The sequence below is a fragment of the Typopeltis vanoorti genome, chromosome 24 (genome assembly GCF_054136105.1).
Source record: "Typopeltis vanoorti isolate ZY-2024b chromosome 24, IOZ_Tvanoo_1.0, whole genome shotgun sequence".
NCBI lineage: Eukaryota > Metazoa > Arthropoda > Arachnida > Uropygi > Thelyphonidae > Typopeltis > Typopeltis vanoorti.
This window is the reverse complement of record NC_143572.1, coordinates 65,836,682-65,861,521: the sequence shown is the minus strand read 5'-3', so window position 1 is coordinate 65,861,521 and position 24,840 is coordinate 65,836,682. Positions and strand designations below refer to the sequence as shown.

The following is a 24,840-nucleotide window of genomic DNA, read 5'->3' as shown; positions in this document are numbered from 1 at the left end:
TAAAAACATTTAAGAAGAATGCAGTTGGGAGTACACATCAATACTGGAAAAAACACAAATTCCATCAAATTTTGAAAGGCAGCCAAAGTAGATAATCGATCAGAATTACTCATATATGGAGGCAGGAAAGTTTTCAGTTGTTACGCTGTGTAATCCATAAGTCATTGTCAGAAGACTTAAATTCCTGATGATTGGAGAGTACAGCTGTCATATTAATCATCTATAAAAATCAAAATAAAACAATGTGAGAATTACTGAAAAATTTCCTTTCTAAGTGTTCCAGGTAAGATTTAACACTAGCACACTTAAGATGTTAAGAAAATTGTAAAAGAGGAAAGTGTTGAAAAGAAAAACAAGCTGGATTCAGGTCAAACAGGCTGTAGGGATCAAATTTTCATTTTAAGACAAATAGCTCAGAAATCATGGGAAAATAACAAAAATCTGTACCTAGAACTGGAAAAGCATATAACAAGGTGCCAAGAGAAAAGTTTTCAAAATGCTACAATTATATGGGGTAAGTGAAACATTATATAGAACATATATGTAGTCTATATTTGACTTTCAAGTAAGTAGTAGTTAGAATTGAAGGAAATACAGGAAGTTTTTTTTTTTTTTGTTAAATAATAAAATTTGTTAAATCAGGTGAGACAAGGGTGCCCACTATCTCCACTGTTATTCATTACTCACATGGATCACATTATGAAGAAAATGTGGAATAAGACTTGATATCAAAACTGGAGAGATTGAAATGAGCACTTTTCTCTATGCAAATGATGTCATCATCACCATCCATCAAATTCCTGATATGTACCTTAGGAAAAAGGGAGGGGGGATACAAGATATGATTATTATACCTCATGAAAAAGTTACATCATTACTAACTTCCTAGGACAATTTTCTTCCAAATTAATCTGTTATTAATCAAGACTACAATATTATCAGATTTTATATTTCGGTGTTCTAAGGCAAATCTGAAAACAAACCCCAACTCAACATCACCAGAGTTAAAGATCGGTACTATCAACGTAAGAAGCCTGAATGGCAAAGAAATGGAGCTAGCTGAGGAATTAGATAAGTACCAGATCGACATAATAGGGGTGACTGAAACAAAAAAGACAAAAACTGGTGAGATCTTTCTGAGCAATAAATACAAAATGTTATATTCAGGCAATGACAATCAAGGAAAAGAAGGAGTAGCCATAGTATTCAACACAAAATACGAAGCTAATCTTCTTGAATGGCAGGCAGTCTCAAGTAGAGTAATGTGGGCAAATATGAGAATGGGGAACTGGACAATGAGACTTATTTGTGCCTATGGTCCCACAGAAGGTTCTACTAAGGTAGAAGTGGAGGAATTTTTTGATGCTTTAGAAAAAGCAACTGACACAATGAAAAATGAAAAGTTGGTCCTTGTTGGGGATCTAAATAGCAGAGTAGGAAATGATTGTGAGACATACAAAAATATTTTGGGAAAATTTGGAGAAAAGAGCAAAGCTAATAATAATGGCAAATATCTGTTAGATTTCTGCTCAGGACATGGACTGGTTATTACTAACACCATGTTCCAACATAAAAAAGTGCACAAATTCACATGGAGAGAAAAGGCTAGGAATAAGAAAAGTCTCATTGACTATGTTATTGTTGATAGTGATGTTTTCTCCCTGGTGCAGGACACCAGAGTGTACAGAGGATTTGAAATTGGAAGTGATCACTATTTAGTCTTGAGCAGGATAAAATTGAATATATTGAAAAGAATAACATGCAAGAAAGTTTTAAAGCGAATAAAAGTTGAGCAGCTCTCAGATGTGAACTGTAGACTAAAATACACAAAGATTATTGAAGAAAAAATGAAAGAGTTTGAGAACAGGAACCAAACCTTAGAGATTCAGTGGCAAGCCTTGAAGAAAACACTGACAGATTCAGCCACAGAGGCATGTGGTGAGGTTGTCTGCGAGGATAAAAAAATCAGAACTCCCTGGTGGACAAAGGAAGTTAAAGAGGCAGTGAAGGAAAAGAAGAAAGCATATCAAAAGTTCCTGGCAAATAAGTCAGCTTTTACTCTTACAGAATACAGAGACAAATGTAAGAAAGCTAAACAGTGTGTAAAACTAGCTAAACAAAAGTCATGGGAGGACTTTGGCAAGAATATAGAAAATAAATATCAAGAAGGTGGCAAAATATTCTGGAGGTTGTTGAAGAAGCTTAGGAATGGAGGAAAGAGTGCTGTAAAAGGAATTAGAGATGATAAAGGTGAAATGAAAACAGGAGAAAAAGATATCCTTGAAGTATGGAGTAATTACTTTGAAAAACTGCTAAATGAAACAAGCAGTGATGACAGCACAGTGATAAAAAACACTGACCAGGCATGCAGTCAGGAATACATATCCATACTTGAAGTAGAAAAAGCCATCAAAGGCTTGAAATGTGGAAAGGCAGCAGGAGTAGATGACATTCGACCAGAAATGCTGAAGTACGGTGGTATAAGAGTCTTACAGTGGCTGCACTGCATAGTTCAGAAAGCCTGGCCAGAGGGACGAATTCCCGATGATTGGAGAAGAGCTCTCATAGTACCCATATATAAAAAGGGAAATAAAACCGAATGTGAGAATTACAGAGGTATTTCGCTACTGAGTGTTCCTGGCAAGATCTACGCAAGTATACTTGAGAAACAGTTGAGAAGAATTGTGGAAGAAAAGCTTGGTGAAGAACAAGCTGGATTCAGGCTAAATAGAGGCTGTCAGGATCAGATCTTCACTTTATGACAAATAGTCGAGAAAGCATGGGAATATAACAAAGATCTGTATTTATGTTTTGTCGATTTGGAAAAGGCATATGATAAGGTGCGAAGAGAGAAGCTATTCAATACGCTGCAGTTATATGGTGTCAATGGGGCATTATATCAAGCAATACTTAGTCTTTATTTGAGTTGTAAGTCAGCAGTTAGAATTGAAGGAAGTACAGGAAGATGGTTTAATGTTAAATCTGGTGTGAGACAAGGATGTACATTATCCCCTCTGTAATTCATTATCTATATGGATCACATTATGAAGGAAAGTGGTATTAAACATGATATCAAAATTGGAGATGTTAATGTCAGCTCTTTGCTTTATGCGGATGATGTTATACTTCTAAATAAATCCGCTACAAGTCTGCAAGATTCTCTGACTAAATTGAATAGCTGTTGTAATAGATATGGTATGAAGGTCAGCAATAAAAAGACAAAGACAATGAAAATAGGCAGAATCATTGAAAATGTCAACTGTGTTGTGAATGGAGAACCTGTGGAACAAGTAAAACATTGCAGCTACTTAGGCATGATTTTTAGTGAAGATGGTAAATTAAATATAGAAATAGACAACAGAATCAGCAAAGCTGGTATGATATGAAGTCAATTGAATAAATTCATATGAAATAAGAGAGAAATTAGTTGGAACACTAAATTAGCTGTATACAAGACAGTGTTCAAACCAGTTTTAACTTATGGATCTGATAGCTGGGTCAGAAGTAAAACACTTACCAAAGACTAGAGACCGCAGATATGAGAGTCCTGAGAAAGATTAGAGGCGTGAACAGATGGCATCAATGGCAATATCATATTAAAACAAGGATATTGGGAAAGAAGTTGACATTGTCTACATCCAGGAATGCGTTAGCAGAGCTAATCTCAGGTGGTATGGTCACCTAAACAGAATGGGCGAGGAAAGATTAGCAAAACAAGTGTTCGCTGCCAGGTTGGCAGCAAAACGACCCAGAGGAAGACCAAGATATAGGTGGATTGATACGGTATAAAGTGCCTTAGACGATAGAAATATAAGATCTGATAATGTTGGAGTCTTGACAAGTAACAGACTGATTTGGAGGATAATTGTAGATAGGAAGTTAGTAATGATATAATTTTTTCATGTAGTACTATCATATCCTGTACACCCCCTTGTGGGTACGTGGCAGGAATTTGATGATGATGTGTTCTAAGGCACTTCTTACTGTATCCATCCATCTAGATCATGGTCTTCCTCTGTTTCTATTTCTAGACATCATGGGACTGTCACTTAAACCCATTCTGTTTAAATAACAATACCCTCTGAGATGACCTAAACTCATACATTCCTGAATGATAATAATTGTCAAGTTCCTTACTAATATCCTTGTTTTTAATATGATACTGCTGTCGATGTCACCCCCTCCCACCAACAATCTTTCTCAGAACACTCATATCTGTGGTCTCCAGTCTTTGAACAAATGTTTTATTTCTAACCCAGATCTCATATCCATATGTTATGAAATCTAGGTTAAAAATGAAACACCACCTTGTATGCAGCTAATTGAGTGTTTTGACACTCAAATAGCTAATTAATTTTTAATTAATTACAAGCTTCTAATTAATTTCTCTCTTATTCCATATAAATTTACAGACAAACTGTACTGACCATCCATCCCAATTTTGTATATTATTCTATTTCTAACCAGTCTCACAAATACCTTGAACCACAACTGCAGATATATACGGAGTCTGTTCAATAAGTTATAAGACTAAATTTATACAGAAAAATCGTCATCATTTACATGGTCTTTTTCGAAGTAACTACCGTGAGATGCAATGCATTTGTCCCAACGTTGCGTCCACTTCTTAAACACATGTGAAAGTCCATTTTTTAGGAGTTTTTTCAAAACCGCCTCCGCAGCTTTTACGCATACTTTGTTGCTTTCGAAATGGCAGCCTCTTAGTGGTTTCTTGAGCTGAGGAAACAGCCAGAAATCGCACAGTGCGAGATCAGAAGTGTATGGAGGTGTGGTAGGATATCTATGTTGTTCTTCTGCAAAACGTCCACTACACCACCAGCAATATGTGGCCTTGCATTATCGTGGCGCAATAAGAAGCCATTCTTCAGCAATGGGCGCTTCCTTTTGACATGGTGTACCATTGTCTGTAAAATATCCGCGTAGTATGAGCCATTTACAGTATTCCCGGGTTCTACAGCGTGTTGGTAAAAAATGCCTTCATAGTCAAAAAATATCATGGTCATAACTTTACCAGCCGATTTTACAGTTTTTCCTTTCTTGGGGGGGGGGGGGTAGGCAAAGACGGATGCTTCCATTCACTGCTTTGTTGTTTCACTGTAGTGTCATAGTGATACAACCAAGCTTCATCTGCTGTAATGATGTGTTTTAAGAAGTTGTCGCCTTCTTGTTCCAGTCTTTCTTTCCATTCTGTGCACACACATCCACTCGATGCTGTATTTGCTCCGGTGTCAAGAATTTGGGAATCCATCGGGTGCAAACACATTTCAGTCCCAAATGGTCAGCCATGATTGAGTGAACACTTCCCACAGAAATATTCAGGATGACATGCAGCTGGCATACTGTAATTCTGCGATCCTCCTTGATGATAATCGCTGCTGTGTTGATCATTGTCTCTATGATGGACTATGAAGGTCTTCCCTCAAGTTCAAGATCTTCCACATTTTGCCTTCCTTCCTTAAAAGTTTTATGCCAGCGAAAAACATTTGTCCTCGACATTGCTTCATTGTGGAAAGCTTTGCGTATCATGTTAAAAGTGTCCGATGCCGATTTTTGCAAACGCACACAAAATTTAATCGCATAACGCTGTTCCAAGAATGCTTCCATTTCGACGACTGGTCGCGAAATGGAAGCCGAAACAAGCTTGTGTTTAGTCACGTGACACTCTGGCACATCAGCCCATATACGCCATCTATCAACCTCTTTTGTTAATACAGACAGCAACATTTCTTTATTCCACAGAAATTAATATTGTGATGAGTAGTTTTGTGACAGTAAAATTAGTCTTATTACTTATTGAACAACCCTCGTATATATGTATGTGTATATATATATAGAGAGATTGGTCTATAATTGGGAACTTCTGTCCTAGAACCATGCCTGTGGAGTGGTGCTATTTTTCTTTCTTTCCATTTCTTAGGAATCTTTCTCACTACAAGACTTTCATTAAATAACCAAGTCAGGGGCATAGCTAACTCCTTTGCACATTTCTTAAAAATACATGGTGATATGTTATCTATTCTCACAGCATTTTGCATTGCTTTTTTTTTTTTTACATTCAAATGTGAGTAATGGGTAATTTGTATATTTCTCTTCATATATAAAGAAAAAAAAATTGTTTGTTAGATGGCTTGTATAATGACACATGTTAAGCATGTAACTGGTTAAAACACTTATTATCATACGATATTCAAAATACAGTATTTAAAGAGAGAATAATGCCAAATGATTGGTGAGAAAGCATGATAATACCAGTCTTCAATAATACTACCAGAAAAATCCTGCTTGCACAACATTAAAATTATGCACAAAATAATTATAAAAAATAATTTTATTAAATCATCTAACAAGCAACAAGGATTTAGGAAAATAGATCAACAATATAGTATTTATATTAAAGCAAATAACAGTGAAATCATTAAAATACACGTGTTTTATTATTACTATTACATGACACCTCCAGGAGCTCCAAAGATTCATCAAGGGTATCTGCTCCACAACTCTCCGTCTCCACCACTCCACTAACTGCAACTACCTTCATCATCCACACCAGCGCTACTATATTCACAGATAATCACAAACATCCATGCCCACAACAGGATTAGAACCCGCAGCTTTTGGTTGGAGAGCAGATATGCTAACGACTCGGCCACCCAGGCAGGCATCTAACGTATTCATCTAACTAAAGCATTTGATAGAACAGCGTTTCCCAGATTTTTCCTACAATGGAACACATATCCTGAAATTTTCACCGAACACCTTGGTTATTTTGTAATGTATTAATAATTAATTATGGCATAATCATAAAGAGTATTAGTACACTTATGCATACGGTGTGACATGTTGACAAATATAAAATTACATTTAAATCAGTTATCAATCACTGGACTAATGAAATCTTTTAGCATATTGTAGTCTCCTCAGGCCAACATAATTAAATTAATTTGTGCTGATTTTCATTGACATATTTCATTCTGATCATCAAAAATTTATAATATTATTATAAGTACTTATGAGGAAATGCAGACTTTTTCTCCTGTGTGCTGGTAGTTTTCCCCTCCTTTTGTACATCCTGGAGATCGCTTTGTAGGCTGGAGGTGGATGAATCACTATCTGTTGCATCACAAACACCTTTAATAAGAGATCTCTTGACACCAAAATTAAACAAAGTCCCTTGTCTCTTACTCATATTAAATTTTAAATCTGTAGGCCTATTACTTTTAAAAAATCACAGCACTACGGTTTCGAAACAAGCACTTTCATCCTATAATACGAACTCGAGAAAAAAGTATTCAGTATTACTAGATTTGAGAACTGGATACAGACTACCTTGATCTTCAATTTCAGTGGAAAAATTTTCTTTATACTTCCTTGCTGATTGGTCACTAATATTTGCAACACGGATGTTATTTCGTTCAGTTTTCAGAAAAGTGGATTCGCCGTCCATTGTTGTAATCAGGCCATCATAAACAGCAGTATTCCCTTTCCCAAATTACTTCCATGTTTAAAAATAAATAGCTTGGTCACTGACATCGTGGAACACTTATTCATTTTCCATGGAACACAATTTGGGAAACCCTGTGAGAGAATATAGTTAAAAGACATAATAATCACATTAAAAATGAGAAAAATATCAAAACAAATTATAGAATTAAGAATATATACATAGATAATTGTTGTATATAATAAATACAGAAAGATAGACTGACAAAATTAACATAACCAAAAGGAATTAGAGAAGTGACTCATTAAGTCGTACTTTATTTAGTTTAGTGACGGATGAAATAATAAAAGAAGTAAATAAAATGGTAAAATGTTGAACACAAATCAAACATGGAAAAATTAAGAACTGGATTTGCTGATGATACAATCTTATGAGAAGAAAATTATTTTTAAAGATTATAAAGTACTTTGAATAATGCAGAAAAAAATAAAAATATGAAGAGAAAACAGCAAAAACTGAAACCATGAAAGTTTCCAAAGAACTCATACAATGCAAATTAAAAATCAATGAGAAGGATAAAGTATTTAAGAATAGAACTACCATACATTATCATGTATATTGCAAAAAATTTATGGTTAAAATTTATCGTCTAAAGTTAGGGGTTCGCATTATATGCAGATATTAAAAAATATAACCTCTTATTAGACTTGCACACACAATATATACTACCTAATGCCTATGCAACCAAATCTACTTGACCCACTCGAATTCGGCGACCGAGCACGCATCGTATCTGCACATAAAGCCAGTAATGTAAGTAGTGCTAATATCGTGGCCCCTTGGCAGGATATTAGCACAGTTATATCGGTTTAACCACAGTTCATTTTAAATATTATTCGTTAAACGAACCTAGCCTGAAAATGAGCCAACAGAAAAGTAAACTAAGACTATTACACTTTTTTTATATAATCTTTGTCGAGTAGCTTTATTTTATCCTCCTACATGTTTCGCCAATTTTTCTATTGACATCCTCAGGGAATACAAACTAGTAAGCTAAAATGAAGGTTACAGACTAGGTAACTGATGGTTCTAATTCATACAAAAAATTGGTATTGTGCATGTCTCATTAACGTGATTTATTCGTTATGGCTCATGACGTAATTGTTATGAAACGTGTTGACGTCCAATACATCAGAACAATTACGATTCCTTTTGTCAGCAACATTTCCAAAAAATTAGCTAACCTTTTAAAACCACATAAGATCAGAGTGGCATTCAAACCAATCAACACTATTCGGAAATTTTTAAGATCACCGAAAGATCCTCACCCATTCTACAAGTACTCTGGAGTATATAATATACCTTGCTCATGTGGTATTAGTTACATAGGTCAGCGCCTATGTAACTAATACCACTCTAGAAGCTTTGAAATGAGAAAGAAAGAACACATAGGATATGTCAGAAATAACAGACAAGACATTTCAGGCCTTTCATGCCACTTTGCCTCTACTAACCATCACACTGAGTGGGATAAGAGCCTTATGCCATACAGAGAAGATAATTACCATTCAAGAACCTTTAAAGAAGCAGCCAGTCGCCCATAAAACTGAAAACCTAAACAAGAATCAAGGCCTAATTTTACCAGAAATTTGGAAAACTTTAATCAGATCATTAAACATCAAAGAAATGAGCTTTCATAACAATTACGTCATGAGCCATAACGAATAAATCACGTTAACGAGACACACATTGTCATGCACAATAACAATTTTTTGTATGAATTAGAACCGTCAGTTATAACTTAGTCTGTAACCTTCATTTTAGCTTACTAGTTTGTATTCCCTGAGGATGTCAATAGAAAAATTGGTGAAACATGTAGGAGGATAAAATAAAGCTACTTGACAAAGATTATATAAAAAAAGTGTAATAGTCTTATAAATAATTGTCAAGAAAAAATTCAACATAAGAAATGTAAACAGTCATCTTTTGAAGCAGGATTTAAATTGCGTGTCGTGCAACTTGCAGAAGAACATAATAACAGTGTTGCTATGAGAGAATTTGGTGTAGCAGAGAGTAATATTAGATTTTGGCGTAAGCAAAAAGACAGTCTTGGAAAACTCCCCTAAACGAAACGTGCCCATCGTGGAGAGGTAGCATCCTTTCCAGAACTTGAAGATGAGCTAAATGAATGGATTTTGATGCAACAACAAGATGGCATTATAGTAACAAGAAATGCAATTTGTGTTTGCGCAGAAGTTAGCAAAGCAGCTTGAAGAAAAAGTAGAGTCTTTCCATAAATTTATCATAAAATTATGGAAGTGTCACGGATATGAACTTTCCCAAATAGGCAATATGGATGAGACGCTCATGTACTTTGATATGCCTGGGAATCGAGCAGTGAACTCAGTTGGTGAAAAGAGTGTCCTCATGAAAACAATCGGGTATGAAAAAAAGCATTTTACTGTTGTACTAGCATGCATGGCAGACGGAACCAAATTAAAGCTGACAGTGATGTTTAAAAGGAAGACAATTCTGAAACATATGAAATTTCCACAGGGTGTCTTTGTTCGTGCCAATCAGAAAGGTTGGATGGATGAAGAAGGTGTACAATTGTGGCTGGATCAAGTATGGAACATACGTTCAGGCAGCTTGTTACATCAACAAAGCATGCTAGTCTGGGATATGTTCCGGGCACATTTAACAGAGGCAAGCAAAGAGAAAGCAGGTGAGCTACATACAGACCTAGCAGTCATACCGGGTGGTCTAACTTTCATTTTGCAGCTACTTGATGTCAGCTTGATTAAGCCATTTAAAGATCACTTACGTGAAAAATGAAGAGAATGGATGTCATCTGGTTTGGTGAAGATGACAAAGGTGGGAATTTTCAGAAGCCTGAGATCACCCTAGTCACCAGCTGGGTTAAAGAACCTTGGGATTCGATACCATCTGAAATGATTCAACACTCATTTCTTAAATGTGGAATAAGTAATTCAATAGATAGATCTGTAGATGACGTCATATACAAAAGCAATACATAATAAATAACGGAAAAACTCACGTAGAAATATTATTTAATAGTATAATTTTCGCCTGTGTGTCACAGGCATCTTCAGTACAATTAGGCACAAAAAAAAAAATTAAACACTAACTGACAATTCCAAAAAGCGCCACCTAAGTAGCTGGTGTAAGATAACTAAAAAGGTCAATAACTTTCCTAAAAAAAAAAAAAAAAAAAAAATTTAATACAATAAAAAGTTAGGAAAGATTAGCTGATTTGTAAAGTACTATCTCCCATAAAGGGGATAGACGTAAGCCGTCGGATCTGTTTAAGTTAGGAGAATGAAGTAGAGTTTCACATGCTTCTTTATAAAGGCGTTCCATGAGAAACTGACTTTTGTGAAGAACTCTTGTCTTTCTCCAATGAACTCTGTGTCTAGTGAAGATGGCATGTTCTGCAAGTCCAGACTTTTCAGGTTTAAAGTATTCAATATAAGATTGGTGTTCTTCTAGCCGAATGGAGGCAGATCTTCCCGTTTGTCCGAAATAACATAATCCACAAGAGCACGGAATCTGGTAGACACCTGGATGATTAAGATGTGGAAGCTTGTCCTTTGGAGAAGCGAGAAAGGTGGAGATTTTTCTAAACAGTCGAAAGGCAACAAAAATATTCAGTGGTTTTTTTTTCCGACGGCTTACGTCTATCCCCCTTTATGGGAAATAGTACTTTACAAATCAGCTAATCTTTCCTAACTTTTTATTGTATTAATTTTTTTTTTTTTTTTTTTTTTAGGAAAGTTATTGACCTTTTTAGTTATCTTACACCAGCTACTTAGATGGCGCTTTTTGGAATTGTCAGTTAGTGTTTAATTTTTTGTGCCTAATTGTACTGAAGATGCCTGTGACACACAGGCGAAAATTATACTATTAAATAATATTTCTACGTGAGTTTTTCCGTTATTTATTATGTATAGTTATGTCTACTCACGGTTTACCTCTTTTAAAACTTATATACAAAAGCAAGGATGACGCACAACAAAATGGAGAGCATGATGACGACAAGTGCTACACTGATGATGCAATGCTTACAGATGAATTATAAATGAAATGTTTGATGACTCAAAAGATGAAGAAGAATTTAAAGGATTTTGACATTTTGTTTTAAAATAAATATTTCTTTCGTTAATTCATATTGAATTTTGACATTTTGTTTTAAAATAAATATTTCTTTTGTGAATTCGTATTGTTTTATTTATAATGTTAGGGAATAAGATTAACAGATCGCATTATACATGGACATGCCATTTTAGGGCTAGTTTTCAAACAAAATTTCTAGTTCGCATTATACGCGAAAATATATGGTAAATAACTATGTCACCACACAAAATGAAGCAAGAAAAAGCAATAAAAGCTAGTAGAATATCTGGATGTCTTAACATCCTCATCTGGAAGAGAAAAAAAAATCTATAAAAAAGAAAAATCTATATAAAAAGAAAAAAAATCTATAAAGGCCCTAACACATGCAGGAGAAACAAGTGCATTAACTATAAAAATAAGACAAATTAATGAAACCACTGAGATGAAAACAATAAGAAAAAACTAAAGGTATAACAATTTTAAACAACATCAGGAACTCACAAATCAGAAAGAATGGAAAATCACATAGAAAGAATACACGATAACAGATAAGCAAGGAAAATAAATAACTGGATACCAAAGGGAAAGAGAACCACAGGAAGACCAAGGAGAAGATTGCAGGATGGTCTTGTAAACAGTGTTGCTAAAAGCAACTAGTCTTCTCAATAGTGAAAGAAGAAGGATAAATAGTAATTATAAAAAATATAATTTTATATACCTATTGTAAGTGCATCTCTTCGAATGAGATTTGGTGCTGAGTATCGTTGGCTACTTGATGACAATTTTCTCTTTGTCAAAGTATCATCATTATTATTATTGTTAATCACTGCCTGAAAAGATGATTACTTAGATTATAATTATGCCATAGATAAAGTACAAAAACTGCATTTTGATTATATAAAACAAATGAAATATGCTACTGGTTTCAGATAATTACATCATATTAAAAATATGGTGGATTCTATGTGACTCAGGAGTTCAATTGAACTCTTGGGTCATGGAAAAAAAAAAAAAAACACACGAGTTGGAAGAATATTATCTAAAATACAAGGAATATTTATAAGTCCCTCCTTACCTCCAAAAGACATAAAATGTCAGAGAATCCAATTTTGGTAATGACAGGTTAATCCTATCATTACCAAAATTGGATTGTTTTCTATTGTTATGAAAACTGAATTTGTAAACCAAGTTGCTTAGTTGTAACAGGCAAATGGAATATTTCATAAAAATAAGAGAGAACTTTCCTACCAGTAATATCCTTTCCAGCCAGTGGACTGAGTTAACTTATATTTTGTATGTATACAGCATAATTAAGATAACAAAAGCATGCTTATAACACAAAGCTGACCATAGCGCAAATAATGAGAATAGTTGTCTTCGTAATGATTATTTACAAGCTACGAGGGTGGTCTGAAACTTCAAAGCCTCGACCATAGATGGCAACACTACCGGCAAGATTTTCTTTTCAAAGTTAGTACATCCGTCATAAGCATCCATGTGAAATTGCAAGTCATCCTATCAGGTAGTTTGTTTTATACAGCTGTCTGAAGCAAAAGTGTTGTCTGTATCCCTTATAATGGATAAAATTGATTATTGTGCAGTTATAAAATTCTTTGTAAAAAAAGGTTTAAGGCCAAAAGAAATTCATTTGAAGTTTATAAAAGTTTATGGGCACTCTTCTCCTTCGTTTTCAACAATTAAGAAATGGGCTGCAGAGTTTAGAAGTAGCTGTACTAGCCTTGAAAATGATCCACGTGAAGGACATCCAAAAAGTGTAACAACACCAGAAATCATTGATGAAGTGCACAATATGGTATTGGATGACCGTTGATTCAAAGTGAGTGAAATTGCTGAGACTATAGGCATTTCAAAAGAATGTGTAGGATATATTTTGCATGAAGAATTGCAAATGAAAAAGCTTTGCACAAGATGGGTGCCCCCATATGCTCACAGCAGATCAAAAATGCATTCGCATGAAAATCTTTGAACAGTGCTTGGAGAGTTTTAACAAGAATAAAACTGATTTTGTGAGTCAATTTATTACTATGGATGAGACTTGGATTAACCATTACATAGCAGAATCCAAACAGCGGACAGAAGCCAGTTGTTCAGCACCAAAGAAGACGAAGTCGGTTCTATCAGCAGGAAAGGTCATGGCATCGGTGTTATGGGATGCTAAAGGCATTTTGTGTATAATTATCTTGAAAAGGGTAAAACAATAACGGGGAATATTATTCTGATCTTTTAACCAGAATAGACGAAAAAAATTCACGAGAAAAGACCTGGTTTGCAGAAGAAAAAAATCATCTTTCATCAGGACAATGCACCTGCCCACGAAAGTGTTTTGGCAATGGGAAATTTAAGGGATCTGCATTATGAATTGTTAGAGCATCCACCCAATTCCCCAGATTTGGCTCCCTCTGACTTCTATCTCTTCCCAAAACTAAAACTCTTCCTCACTGGTCAACATTTTTCTTCAAATCAAGAGGTGATTGCAGCTGTAGAGGGGTATTTTGCAGATCTTACTGAGAACCACTACAGGGATGGAATAATGATGTTTGAGCATCGCTAGAACAAGTTGCCTCAGTCCTGAAGATACTTCAGGTGCAAACTTTGTTTGTTTACACTTGGATAAAGGATTAAACTAAATTTATTATAGTCTAACCAAGTGGTAAAAAAAACTTCCAACATCTTTCTCTAAATCCAGAGTAATTTAATAATAAGGTGGTACACCTTTTGGCAACTTGTATAGGTAAATATGACTTCTCCATTGCTTCTGCCTTAGCATCACCACTTCTGGGACTGGGTCCCACTGACAAGACCTCAATAAAGGTCAAAACCGGTCTGGTGAGTGGCCCTTCCCTTAATGCATAGCATTATACATGTCCGCAAGGAGATGTGCTTTGTTATGGGAGATACTGAGACAAGGAGTGATGAGAGCTTGGTCCACCTTTACCACAAGTTGCCTCAGTCCTGAAAATACTTCAGGTGCAAACTTCGTTTGCTTACACTTGGATAAAGGATTAAACTAAATTTATTATGGAATAAATGTAATTGTCTTAAGGGAGATTATGTTGAAAAATAAAAATAATTTTGAAATTATAAATTTGTTTTTTCATTGTTAGGCTGAGAGCTTTTCAGACCACCCTCATATGAATTTGTGTCTCTCTATAGAGATAGCTGCCATTTTGCAGCTTACATGCAATGAGAAGTTTTCAGGTGTGAAAGGAAACCAATAACTGCAAGAAGCATTGCCATGGATTAAACTACAGAACAGTAGTTAGTGATATTTGGCATAATCAATGGACTGCTGCATCTGAACACATTGTAGTACCTAATTATGAGCACTAATCTTAATATTTAACACAATCAATCCATTTCTACCAAAAATACCAATTAAATGCAAATAAACAGGTTCATACACCTGTCTCTCACATAAGGCAAACTCAGGATTTTCAAGATCCAAAGCTCAAAAAAATGTAAGCTGAAGCTTATATTTTTAATGACGGTATTCTGATTCACTGATCTAAACTGAATCGGAAACTGATGGATAATGGAAAATGTTGAGCGATATGACCAAAAAAACTTAAGATTAATACCAGTAAAAATATGTATACAAATTTCAGTGCTTCTCATAACCTCCACAGAAGTCAGATTGAAGCTATGTACTGCAATGTAAAGATTCAAATCTTAACAAGAACAGAGATCCGTGTGATAGTTATGCATTACTATATTGTGCATGACAGATATCTGATTGAAGCCTGAATTCATTCTGTACCAGCTAATATTGAAAAAAATATCATGGACTTTTTTTTTTCAATTCTTAAAGTTAATGGAAAGTTAGTTAATCAAAAAATCTACTGTCTTAGTATTATTTCACTAACACTAATAACATTATTTATTTTTTAAATATTTATCTTACATATGAGAGGTACAAGAACCTATAACATCAGCCGTGTGAGGTTTCACAAGAACAGTATATTACTAGAACTAAGGCCACAAGACTGGTATGTCTTAACTGCATGAAAACAGACATATACTGGTCTGATTGTCTAAAGCAGGAGTCGACAAACTACAGCCACTGGGTCTGATCTAGCCCACTGCCTTTTATTGTATGGCATGCAAGCTAAAGACTATTTTTAAATGAACTTCCTTCACTATCATGAAACTATACAGAAGTTTCATGATTCTAACATGAAACTTCTGTCTCAGTACAGAGTAATGTTAATGTGATGGAGATGGTAATCAAAAAGCAGCATCTTCCACAAATCAGTTAATCAGTGATCACCAGTATGGATATCAATATACAGTAGACCTTCTAACTAACCTTACTCACCTCTGGGAACAGGTCATGAAAAGATATGGACAAACTTATGTAGTCACTCTCGATATTTTCAAGGCATTTGACATTGGCACTGAGGCCTTCTCGACAAGTTACCATCTTAATGTCTCACTCCTGCTTGGTGTGACTGGACTCTTAGCTTCCTCTCTGTGTGTGTGTAATGGTGCATGGCTTCCTCCCATCATATTTCTTTGCCAATGCTGAAGTACTTCAGAGTTCTGTAATTTCACCAATCACCTTCTTCCAAATTCAAATTCTATTCATAGTTTTGTTGATAACAATACTCTCCATTCTTTTTCTTCATTTGAGAAATTAGTACTGAAAAAAAAATAGTAAAACTTAATCTTGGGATTTCTTACAAAAAAAAATGTTTCTTGCACTCTTAGTTTTTGACAATACTCAAATCTCTGAACAAAACAGATTTCTCATCTTCCAATCTTTCTTGGCATAAATATAATGCAAACATGTCTCTTCAGTATACAAATTAGGTTTTCTCATTCACTTTCAAAGCATACTTTACAAACCTGTCCAACCACTGAATATTCTTACATCTGGGAGATAGCATCCATAAGAGCTCCTACAGTCACAGAATTAGTATTGTTAATTGGCTTGCTCTCTAAATCTGTTAAAATTCATGCACACCTATTCAATATCCTTTTACAGTTGAACTACCAAGACACAGAACAAATTTCTCTTCATTTCATTCTATTGCTTCTTTTGGAACACCCCCCCCCCCACCTCAGATATTCAAATCCAATGTTAACAAGTTCTTTTTCATTTCAGTTTTCTGTCATCCATGTACTACAGGCTGAATATTATCTCACATATGGAATCAAAGTAAAAAAAAATTTTTTTTTTTTTTTTTTTTGTGGTATCATTTTCAATAATTATTTTATTTCACTACCACAAATTTCTTTGCACTGGATCTTTGAATTGTCTTTTTTCTGATTATCAGATTTATGATGTAACTGAGGACATCTTTGAACAACAGTTATATCTCACCTTTCTCTTCAATCAGGATTTACTAAATGTTTCATCTTTAGACTGGAGTTTATGGTTCATTCTTTTTTTAATTATTATTATTAGTTTCTCATATTTATTTATTGCTGAGTTTCTCCAACTACAAAGCAGTCGAAAAAACGAACGAGATGGGTGAAATTAGAATTTGGATTCTATATTATTATATAGGAAGATTCATTCCGGGCTACTCATGAGAATAACATTCTTGATATTTGGCATTTCTTTGTTTAAATCCATTCAGAAAAAAAGATCACCTCAGGAATATTTTGTAATCTTCAAAAATAACTAATGTATTTCATCATCCCGTATGACACTACCACTACCCAGCTTAATGGAGACCTGAGTGGATTGAAAAAGTTCCATGTTTGATCTCTAGAGCAGTTTCTGGATTATGTAAAAAAAAAAATAAAATAAAATAAAATAAAATTAATCTAAATTTTAAAGAAGAGTATCATTTGTCCCTCTTCCCTTTTCTTTTCTTTTTGGGTGACTCCATACCCATGAAACCTTACATGTGTAAGGAGTCACATAAAAAGAAAAGAAAAGATGGACAAATGATGACTTCTTTATAAAATTTGATTTCAAGATTATGCATGAAATTATTATTCTGTACTTGTGATAATGTTGAAATATTTGGTCATAAAGTTATCTGCCTTAGAAATTATTTTGAAGATGATAAATGCTAATTAGCACAAACCAGAAACTCTAGTTTTTAACTCTGAATACATGAAGGAGAGAAAAAAAAACACTCATTGTTTCAGAAGTAGTCTGTCATACTTTCTCTCCTAATGCCTATAAAATCACTAAGAATCTTGAAATCAAGCTATTAGTTACAGTTAAGGTGAGTGAAACTGGCTGTCTACCAATCTTCCAAAAGTTAATTACAGCTGAAGGAACTCTGCCTACTTCACTCAAAAAAGTGAGAGGATTTATTTATTTTTAAGTATGATAATCTTTGATGATCACTACAGATTAATTAGATTTAATGTGTTCAAAGTTATCTGTTTTAAAAAACAGGCTAATATGTGAATGATGATCTTTAAATTAGGATAATATACCTTCTGAAGGAACAAGAAAGATGTTATATCAATTGATGACTAACTTAATGAATGTTATTAATCATATTCTAAAATTATCCCAAATCCACATAATTATACATTTCCCCCTTAAAATATTAGGCCCAATTGCCTACTGCAGCCAAGAACTTGGATACAAAGAAGCATAAAAACCTATGTAATGCTCTGAGTAGACATATATAGTCTTCTGTATCTGTCAATTGTATGTATCCTTGAACAGGTTTGCCTGTTTTGCAAGATGAGAAACACTACCATCTCAAACAAGATCTTCATACTTGAAAAGACATTATAAATATTTTTTGTGTCCTAGATGGAATGTAAACACAGTTCTTTCCAATAAAGGGCATTGTCATTACTAACAAAACAATGGAAACTCTCTATTACACATAATTTTAATTTATCTGTAATACCCTAGGGTCAGGATATATATAAAATTGTATACATATGTTTTTTTTTTTTTAACACAAGTGTTAAATACTTTTATTCAGAACATTACTCACTATGTTAGGCATGAATTTGAGTTTAATATTTAAATTAAACCATCTGTTTCAGTTTAACAAATTTTAGACATAAAGAGAAATGATTCCTACCTGAAAATATTATACAATTATTTGTAAACTATTAATTACAGCCATTCTCCTCAGTATTAATTCACTAAGTGTTTCACTATCTTCTCTACAACCCAATATCCTCTTCTTGAAAATATATCAAAATAAATCAAAAAACCTCTTTTACTCGATAACTCAGTTTATGATGAATACTCTATAATAAAATTTGAAGCAAATATGCAAAAAAGCATCAATATGATGCAAGTTATATTAACATTAAACCCTCAAACCACAAAAAGGACAATGTTTACTCCATTAGTTTTAAGATCCATGAATTTTATATAGTATTTGAAGAATACATTTCTAAAGTTCTTATAATTGAGAAAATAAATTTTAATGCAGAAAGAGAATTCTAAACAGAGAAATGAGATATCGATGACACTCTTAATTACACCATTTACAGGACTCTACAACTATCCTAATTACATACTAATTATGAAAGCTTGAATGTATACATATTTTCAAATCAAAAATAAATTCATAAGTCAAGAAAGTAGTAATGCCATGTAAATCTAGATTGTAAATCTGGTTTACAATGAATTCTTAAAAAGCACCACCAATATGATGCATGCTATATTCATATTATACCCACAAACTGAAAGACAGAATAGGACAAATGTATATTTATGACACAATTAGGACAGCAATACAATTTAATTAGATAAAGCTAAATAAAGCTTAATTAGATAAATTAGACAGGGCTAACATGGCCTTGCCTACTCACTATAAGGGAATAAAAGGCATTAGCTAATTTATTTATTTTTATTATTTTACAATTTGATTTTGTTTTTCTTACCTCACTAGTAATGCTGTTTGTGTTTTGGCTAATTAATGGTTCTGAAAAGAAAAGACAAGAAAAATGTTATATATAAATATATTATATGAATATATATGCATATATGTTGTGCTTAACATATGAAAATATTAAGCACATTAATAACAGAATACAATACAATACAATATTAATAACATATAAAAAATAAATCCTCTGGCTTTTCATCCTCCCAAGGGAGCGCATAGAAGCCTTTCAGTTTCAGTAATGGAAAGCAGCAAACAGAACAATTTGAGTATATTATCTGTCAGTGAACTAACAGAAAGGTGAGAAAGGTAGCAAGAATAGTGCCATTATTTCATGTTAATAAGCATAACAATTATTATAAGAATGTAATTATGACATGTATTACAGCTGTTTTTTTCTGAGTTGCAGAGTTAATATTTTGAGGTTTTTTTTTTTTAAAGAAGAAAAACCTCAAGTGAGTTGATCTTTGTTACTTACCTGTAACAAAGAAATTTAAAACTAAAAAGGCTCTAGTTTAAAATGCAGTTGAATTTCCCCATGCCATCCATTCTAAACAGCAAAGTAGGATAGGATGTATTCCTGAAAATCCCCATGATAAGCAAATCTTCAATGTACAATTTTTTTTTTTTTTTAAACAGTGGCTGGGGAAATCAAGGAAAATAACATGAGACACTAAAAATGACCAGATGGGATAGCTCCATCTGGTCATTGTCAGTGAGCCTCAAAGTAATGATTGATATTCATAACAACCATCATTCCAGTTCTGATGTCTGTTTCTTTCTCACAAGGATAGTGTCTAAGAAAGACATGGAATCTCAGATGATACCATACTTAGCTCAATTGTGTGAGGCTATGATAATTATTTTTAATATGTGTTTATTCTAAATAGAATGATGATGTACTTTGTATTTAATTCATCCAGATAATCAATAAGGTACTTTATTTATTTGAACCAAGTTACTTTGATATGCATGTGTGATGATGAGATAATCTATTCAAACTTGGTCATAAATTGATGCAGAAATAAAAAAAAATTTTTTTTGGTCACTTTTTTTTTGACTAAAGAAAATTGTTAATTTCCTTTAAAATGATATTAATGCTGTGAACTTAGGTAACTAAAAGCTCCCTAGTAATCAGTGCATGGTGAGTGGATTTACTTTCGCTAGCTTTAAGTTTTCTTTCTCCTATCATCAGACAGGACATTACCGATTGGTTGATTGAGGGGATAATGGACCAGAAGTATACCATGGCATAGATAAGATTTATGCAGGTGTACTCGAGACAAATTTTTTGCTTTTATTTATATTTTTATTTAATTTATATTTTATTTTTTACTTTTTATATATATTTTTTAGTTTTATAAATCTAAAAAGGCATATGATAGGATGCCAAAAGAATCTATACTCAAAACAGGTTCAGGGAACATAGACAAAGTCTTTGCTTTTGTCACCAAGATAAAGACTTCGCTTTAAGGCAAACAGTTGATAAATAATGTGACTATATCCATCTAGTTTTGTAAATCTGGAAAAGGCAAATGATAGGATGCCAGAGAAACTGTACTCAAAATGGTACAATTATATCATGCATTTTTTTAAATCACTCCACACGAGAGGCTCCAAGGCCCAAAAGCTGGAAATAAATGTAGTGCATGTGCAGATAGACCAAGAGACAGGTAATCTGTTAACATTGTTTTTGAAGAGATGGACATCATAGTCCTTGAGGATACTTGATAGAGAAGGCTGCTCTACAGAACTGAGATTGATAGGATCCTTTAGCAGGAGTAGCAGGTTTGATGAGTCAATAGTTAATTACAAATGGATGTTGAACCAACATTGCTCCTGCTACTGCAGGTTTAGCAGAAATGGGAAGGATGATGGATGCTAGTTCTGCTGAGCTAGCTGAACCCATGGAAACATCTATAGAGGAGACACAACGTAGGATCTGTTTCTGAGACAAAGGCTGAAAAGAGTTTGTGAAAGACAGAGAGGGAGTCATTAGATTAAACTATCCTTGTCTGAACACCAAGAATTTTTAGAGGGTTTTAGGTACACCATTCCAAATGTGATCCTATTCCTAGGTTGTAATCTGCCCCACCTTGGTTGGGCAGATTTGGGATTTGCAGAGGGTAAACAGCTGGCCAGATCAGAAGTAAAACCTTAAGTGCAAAAGGATACGAAATTTTTTTGGAAGCCAAAGGTGCCATAGAAGTGATAGATTATACTGCAGATAGCTTCCGGTATTGAGACTACATGTTTTAAAATAAATAATGAGTTTAATAAAATATAACTCTACAAGTTTCATAAGTTATCAGACTTATATAGTCAGGAGTATTAGTAAAAGTTGTACAGAAAAGAGACTAGAAACAATTAATCACACATATCAGATGTTATCTGAACTTCACAATTTGTACATATAAATAAATAACCAGAATAAAAATGTTAAATTAATTACAGTATATGTGTTGGAACACTGCTAGTTGCTACTGTCATGTTCTGTAGTATAGCACATATCATATCTTAGGTCTGTGGCAATTAGATTTTTAATGAAAGCATCCAAATCTGGTATAGGATTAAGCCTTGATTTATGTTACATCACGTGGGGATCCACAGCATTTCAGAGGCTTCCTTGAACTTTCTTGTAAAGCAATTATGATCAATTTAAGGCATTTTTGTTTGTTGCCAAACTACTTGATGGCTGTGGCAGATGTATGAGATGACAAACCTGATTTATGCTGTCTTCTTTTTTTGACTTTTATGTGTTCTGACATGTGAATTTTCCCCAACCTTCCCATTTGGCCTACATAGCAAATGCCACAAGAGCAATGATTCTCATAAATGCCTGGTTTTTTCCATGGGATGATATGGAGATTTTGGTGGATGTCAGAATCTGGAGATTTTATGCAATGGTAAAAAAGCCACTTTAATGCTGTATTCATGGAACAAGTTTGTCTGTAGCTTTCTTGATGTAAGGTAGCATGACTGCATTCTTAAAATCTAGTTAAGTACAGGAGTGTTGTAGGAGGTATATTAAGAATTCTGTTGAAAGTACTTGACATCTGGTATGCTTTATCTCGTAATGTTTTAATCATGCCTATCTTAATAACTATAATAACCTGAACTAACACCTGTTCCTTATCTCTACACCATATTCCCAGCTAGCATCCATCCTATTGCAGAGAAGCAATACAGCCAATTCCTAAAAGTCATGGGTGTTTACCATCAAACTATCAACTTACTGCTCTGACCTTAGTGTTGTCTAATGTAATAGAGGTCATTAAAAGTCAACTTCATTGATATCTGGAGAACTGCAATTTAATCAATGACCACCAATGCGGATTTCATCAATCAAGATCCAAAGCAGATCTACTCATATACATCATCCACCTCAGGCATGGGCCATGTAAATATTTGAAGAAACTTGTGCTGTTGTGCTTGACATTTCCAAGATCTTCCTCCATTCATAATTGGATTTCCAGCCTTCTGTATGGTTGTTGACAGCATGTAATAAAAAAAAAGGGTATTTTCACTTTTTCTCTCTCTCTCTCCAGATTTTTCATAAAATGTAGCTGTTCATCAGAAATCTATTATTTCACCCACCTTCTGTCTCACATACAGAAATGACCTCTCACTGATCTCAAACTACATCAGTTTTGCTGATAAAAGAACTATCCATTCATCCTCCTCGTACAACAAACCTTGCAGTACTCAAATATGTCAAGCATCAAAATCATCTACAATAAATTCCCTAAACACAACAATCTAGTCACCTTCAATGCTTCAAAAACACAGTTTTTGTCTCTTTCTTCTCACAAAAACCCTTAGTTCTTCCCTTAGCTTTCTTCACTCTTAACCTAACACTCAAGACGAGTTCTCTCTTCTCAGACACTCTTATTTCTAGCCTTTCCAGGCATAACCACATCACTCCTATAGTACTCTTAGGTTCCAAGAAACTTCATACAATATGTAACTAAGTTGGTCCTTGTTGGAGATCTGTTTAAAAGGACACAGAATAGTTATCACTAACATAATGTTCAAACAAAGATAAGCACAAATTTACATGGAGAGAAGACAAGAAATCAGGAAGTCTTATTGACTATAATATTATTGATAGCAATATATTCAATGCTGGTTCAGGATACAAGAAATATATAGGGGATTTGAAATAGGAAGTCATCACCTCACTACTCTGTTTTGAGCAAGATGAAACTGAATATCATGATGAAAAGAAAGATCAAATCAAAAATCAAATCAGCTAATGCCTATTTGAAAAGAAAGATGTCTAAGAAAATTAAGAAATCACATGAAGTTAATTCTGATGGAATTCTGATATTTTTTTCTAGCCGTGAAGTTATCTTCACGGCTAGAAAAAAATATCAGAATTCCATGGTGGACTCAGGAAGTTAAAGAGGTAGATGTGAAAAAAGCAAAGCAATGTGTAAAAGTAGCAAAACAAATGTTCTAGGAAAATCTTTGGTAAGAATATGGAAGATAGATAGATAACCTTTTTGAAGTAATTACTTTGAAAACTGTTTAAGGAAATGAGGAGTGGCAGAAAATATTTAAGAGGAATGTGGTGAAGGAGTACATATAAATACTTGGGTTATAAAAGTCATAAAAAAATTGAAATGTGGAAAGGTAGTTGAAGTAGATGATATTCAACCAGAAATGCTCAATATGGCAGTATAAATGTTTGACAGTGGCTAGCTGCATAACTCAGAATGTTGAATTCAAGATGACTGGAGTAAAGCTCTTATAGTATTCATCTATAAATAACGGAAATAAAACAATGTGAGAATTACAAAGGAATTTTTCAACTGAGCATGGCAGGTACGATTATGCAAGTATACATGCATAAATCTTACCTGGCTTAGAAAAATCATGGAAGAGAAATTTAGAGAACATCAACTGGTTTCTGGCTAAACAGAGGTTGTCAGGATCTGATTTTTACTTTAAGACAGATACCTGAGAAATTTTGGGAATGTAACAAAGATCTTTATTTAAATTTCGTAGATCTGGAAAAGGCATACAACAACACGTTAAGAGAAAAGCTGTTTGGAACTCCACAATTATACAGATAAATGGAACATGACATTGAGCATTATAGCATATATATAATTTGTAAGTCAGCAGTTAGAATTGAAAGAGAAACAAAGAAACAAGATAATTTGATGTATATTCAGTTGTAAGACAAGGATGCACCCTATCTCCAATATTATTCCTTATTTATATGAATCACATAATGAAGCAAAGTAGCATAAAACCAATATCAGAATTGGAGATGTTATTCTCCAATTCTGATACTACTTCATCTACCTTTCATTCCATCAACTTCAGTTTTGAAACAGGTCACCTTCCAAAGATCTTCCCAAAGATGTCATACGTTTAAACAAATCCAACGCA

General features: G+C 33.9%; 1 protein-coding gene across 1 annotated transcript in view; it reads right to left on the bottom strand.

The window, feature by feature from the left end:
- The window catches only part of Shark (SH2 ankyrin repeat kinase), a 266,529-nt gene that overhangs the window by 94,802 nt on the left and 146,887 nt on the right, over window positions 1-24,840 (bottom strand). Inside the window, exons 11-12 of the mRNA XM_090413998.1 lie at window positions 19,439-19,479; window positions 12,315-12,426 (exon numbers count right to left, since the gene is read on the bottom strand). Coding sequence (XP_090270124.1) covers window positions 12,315-12,426; window positions 19,439-19,479 — 153 coding nt within the window. The remainder of the gene's footprint in view (window positions 1-12,314; window positions 12,427-19,438; window positions 19,480-24,840) is intronic.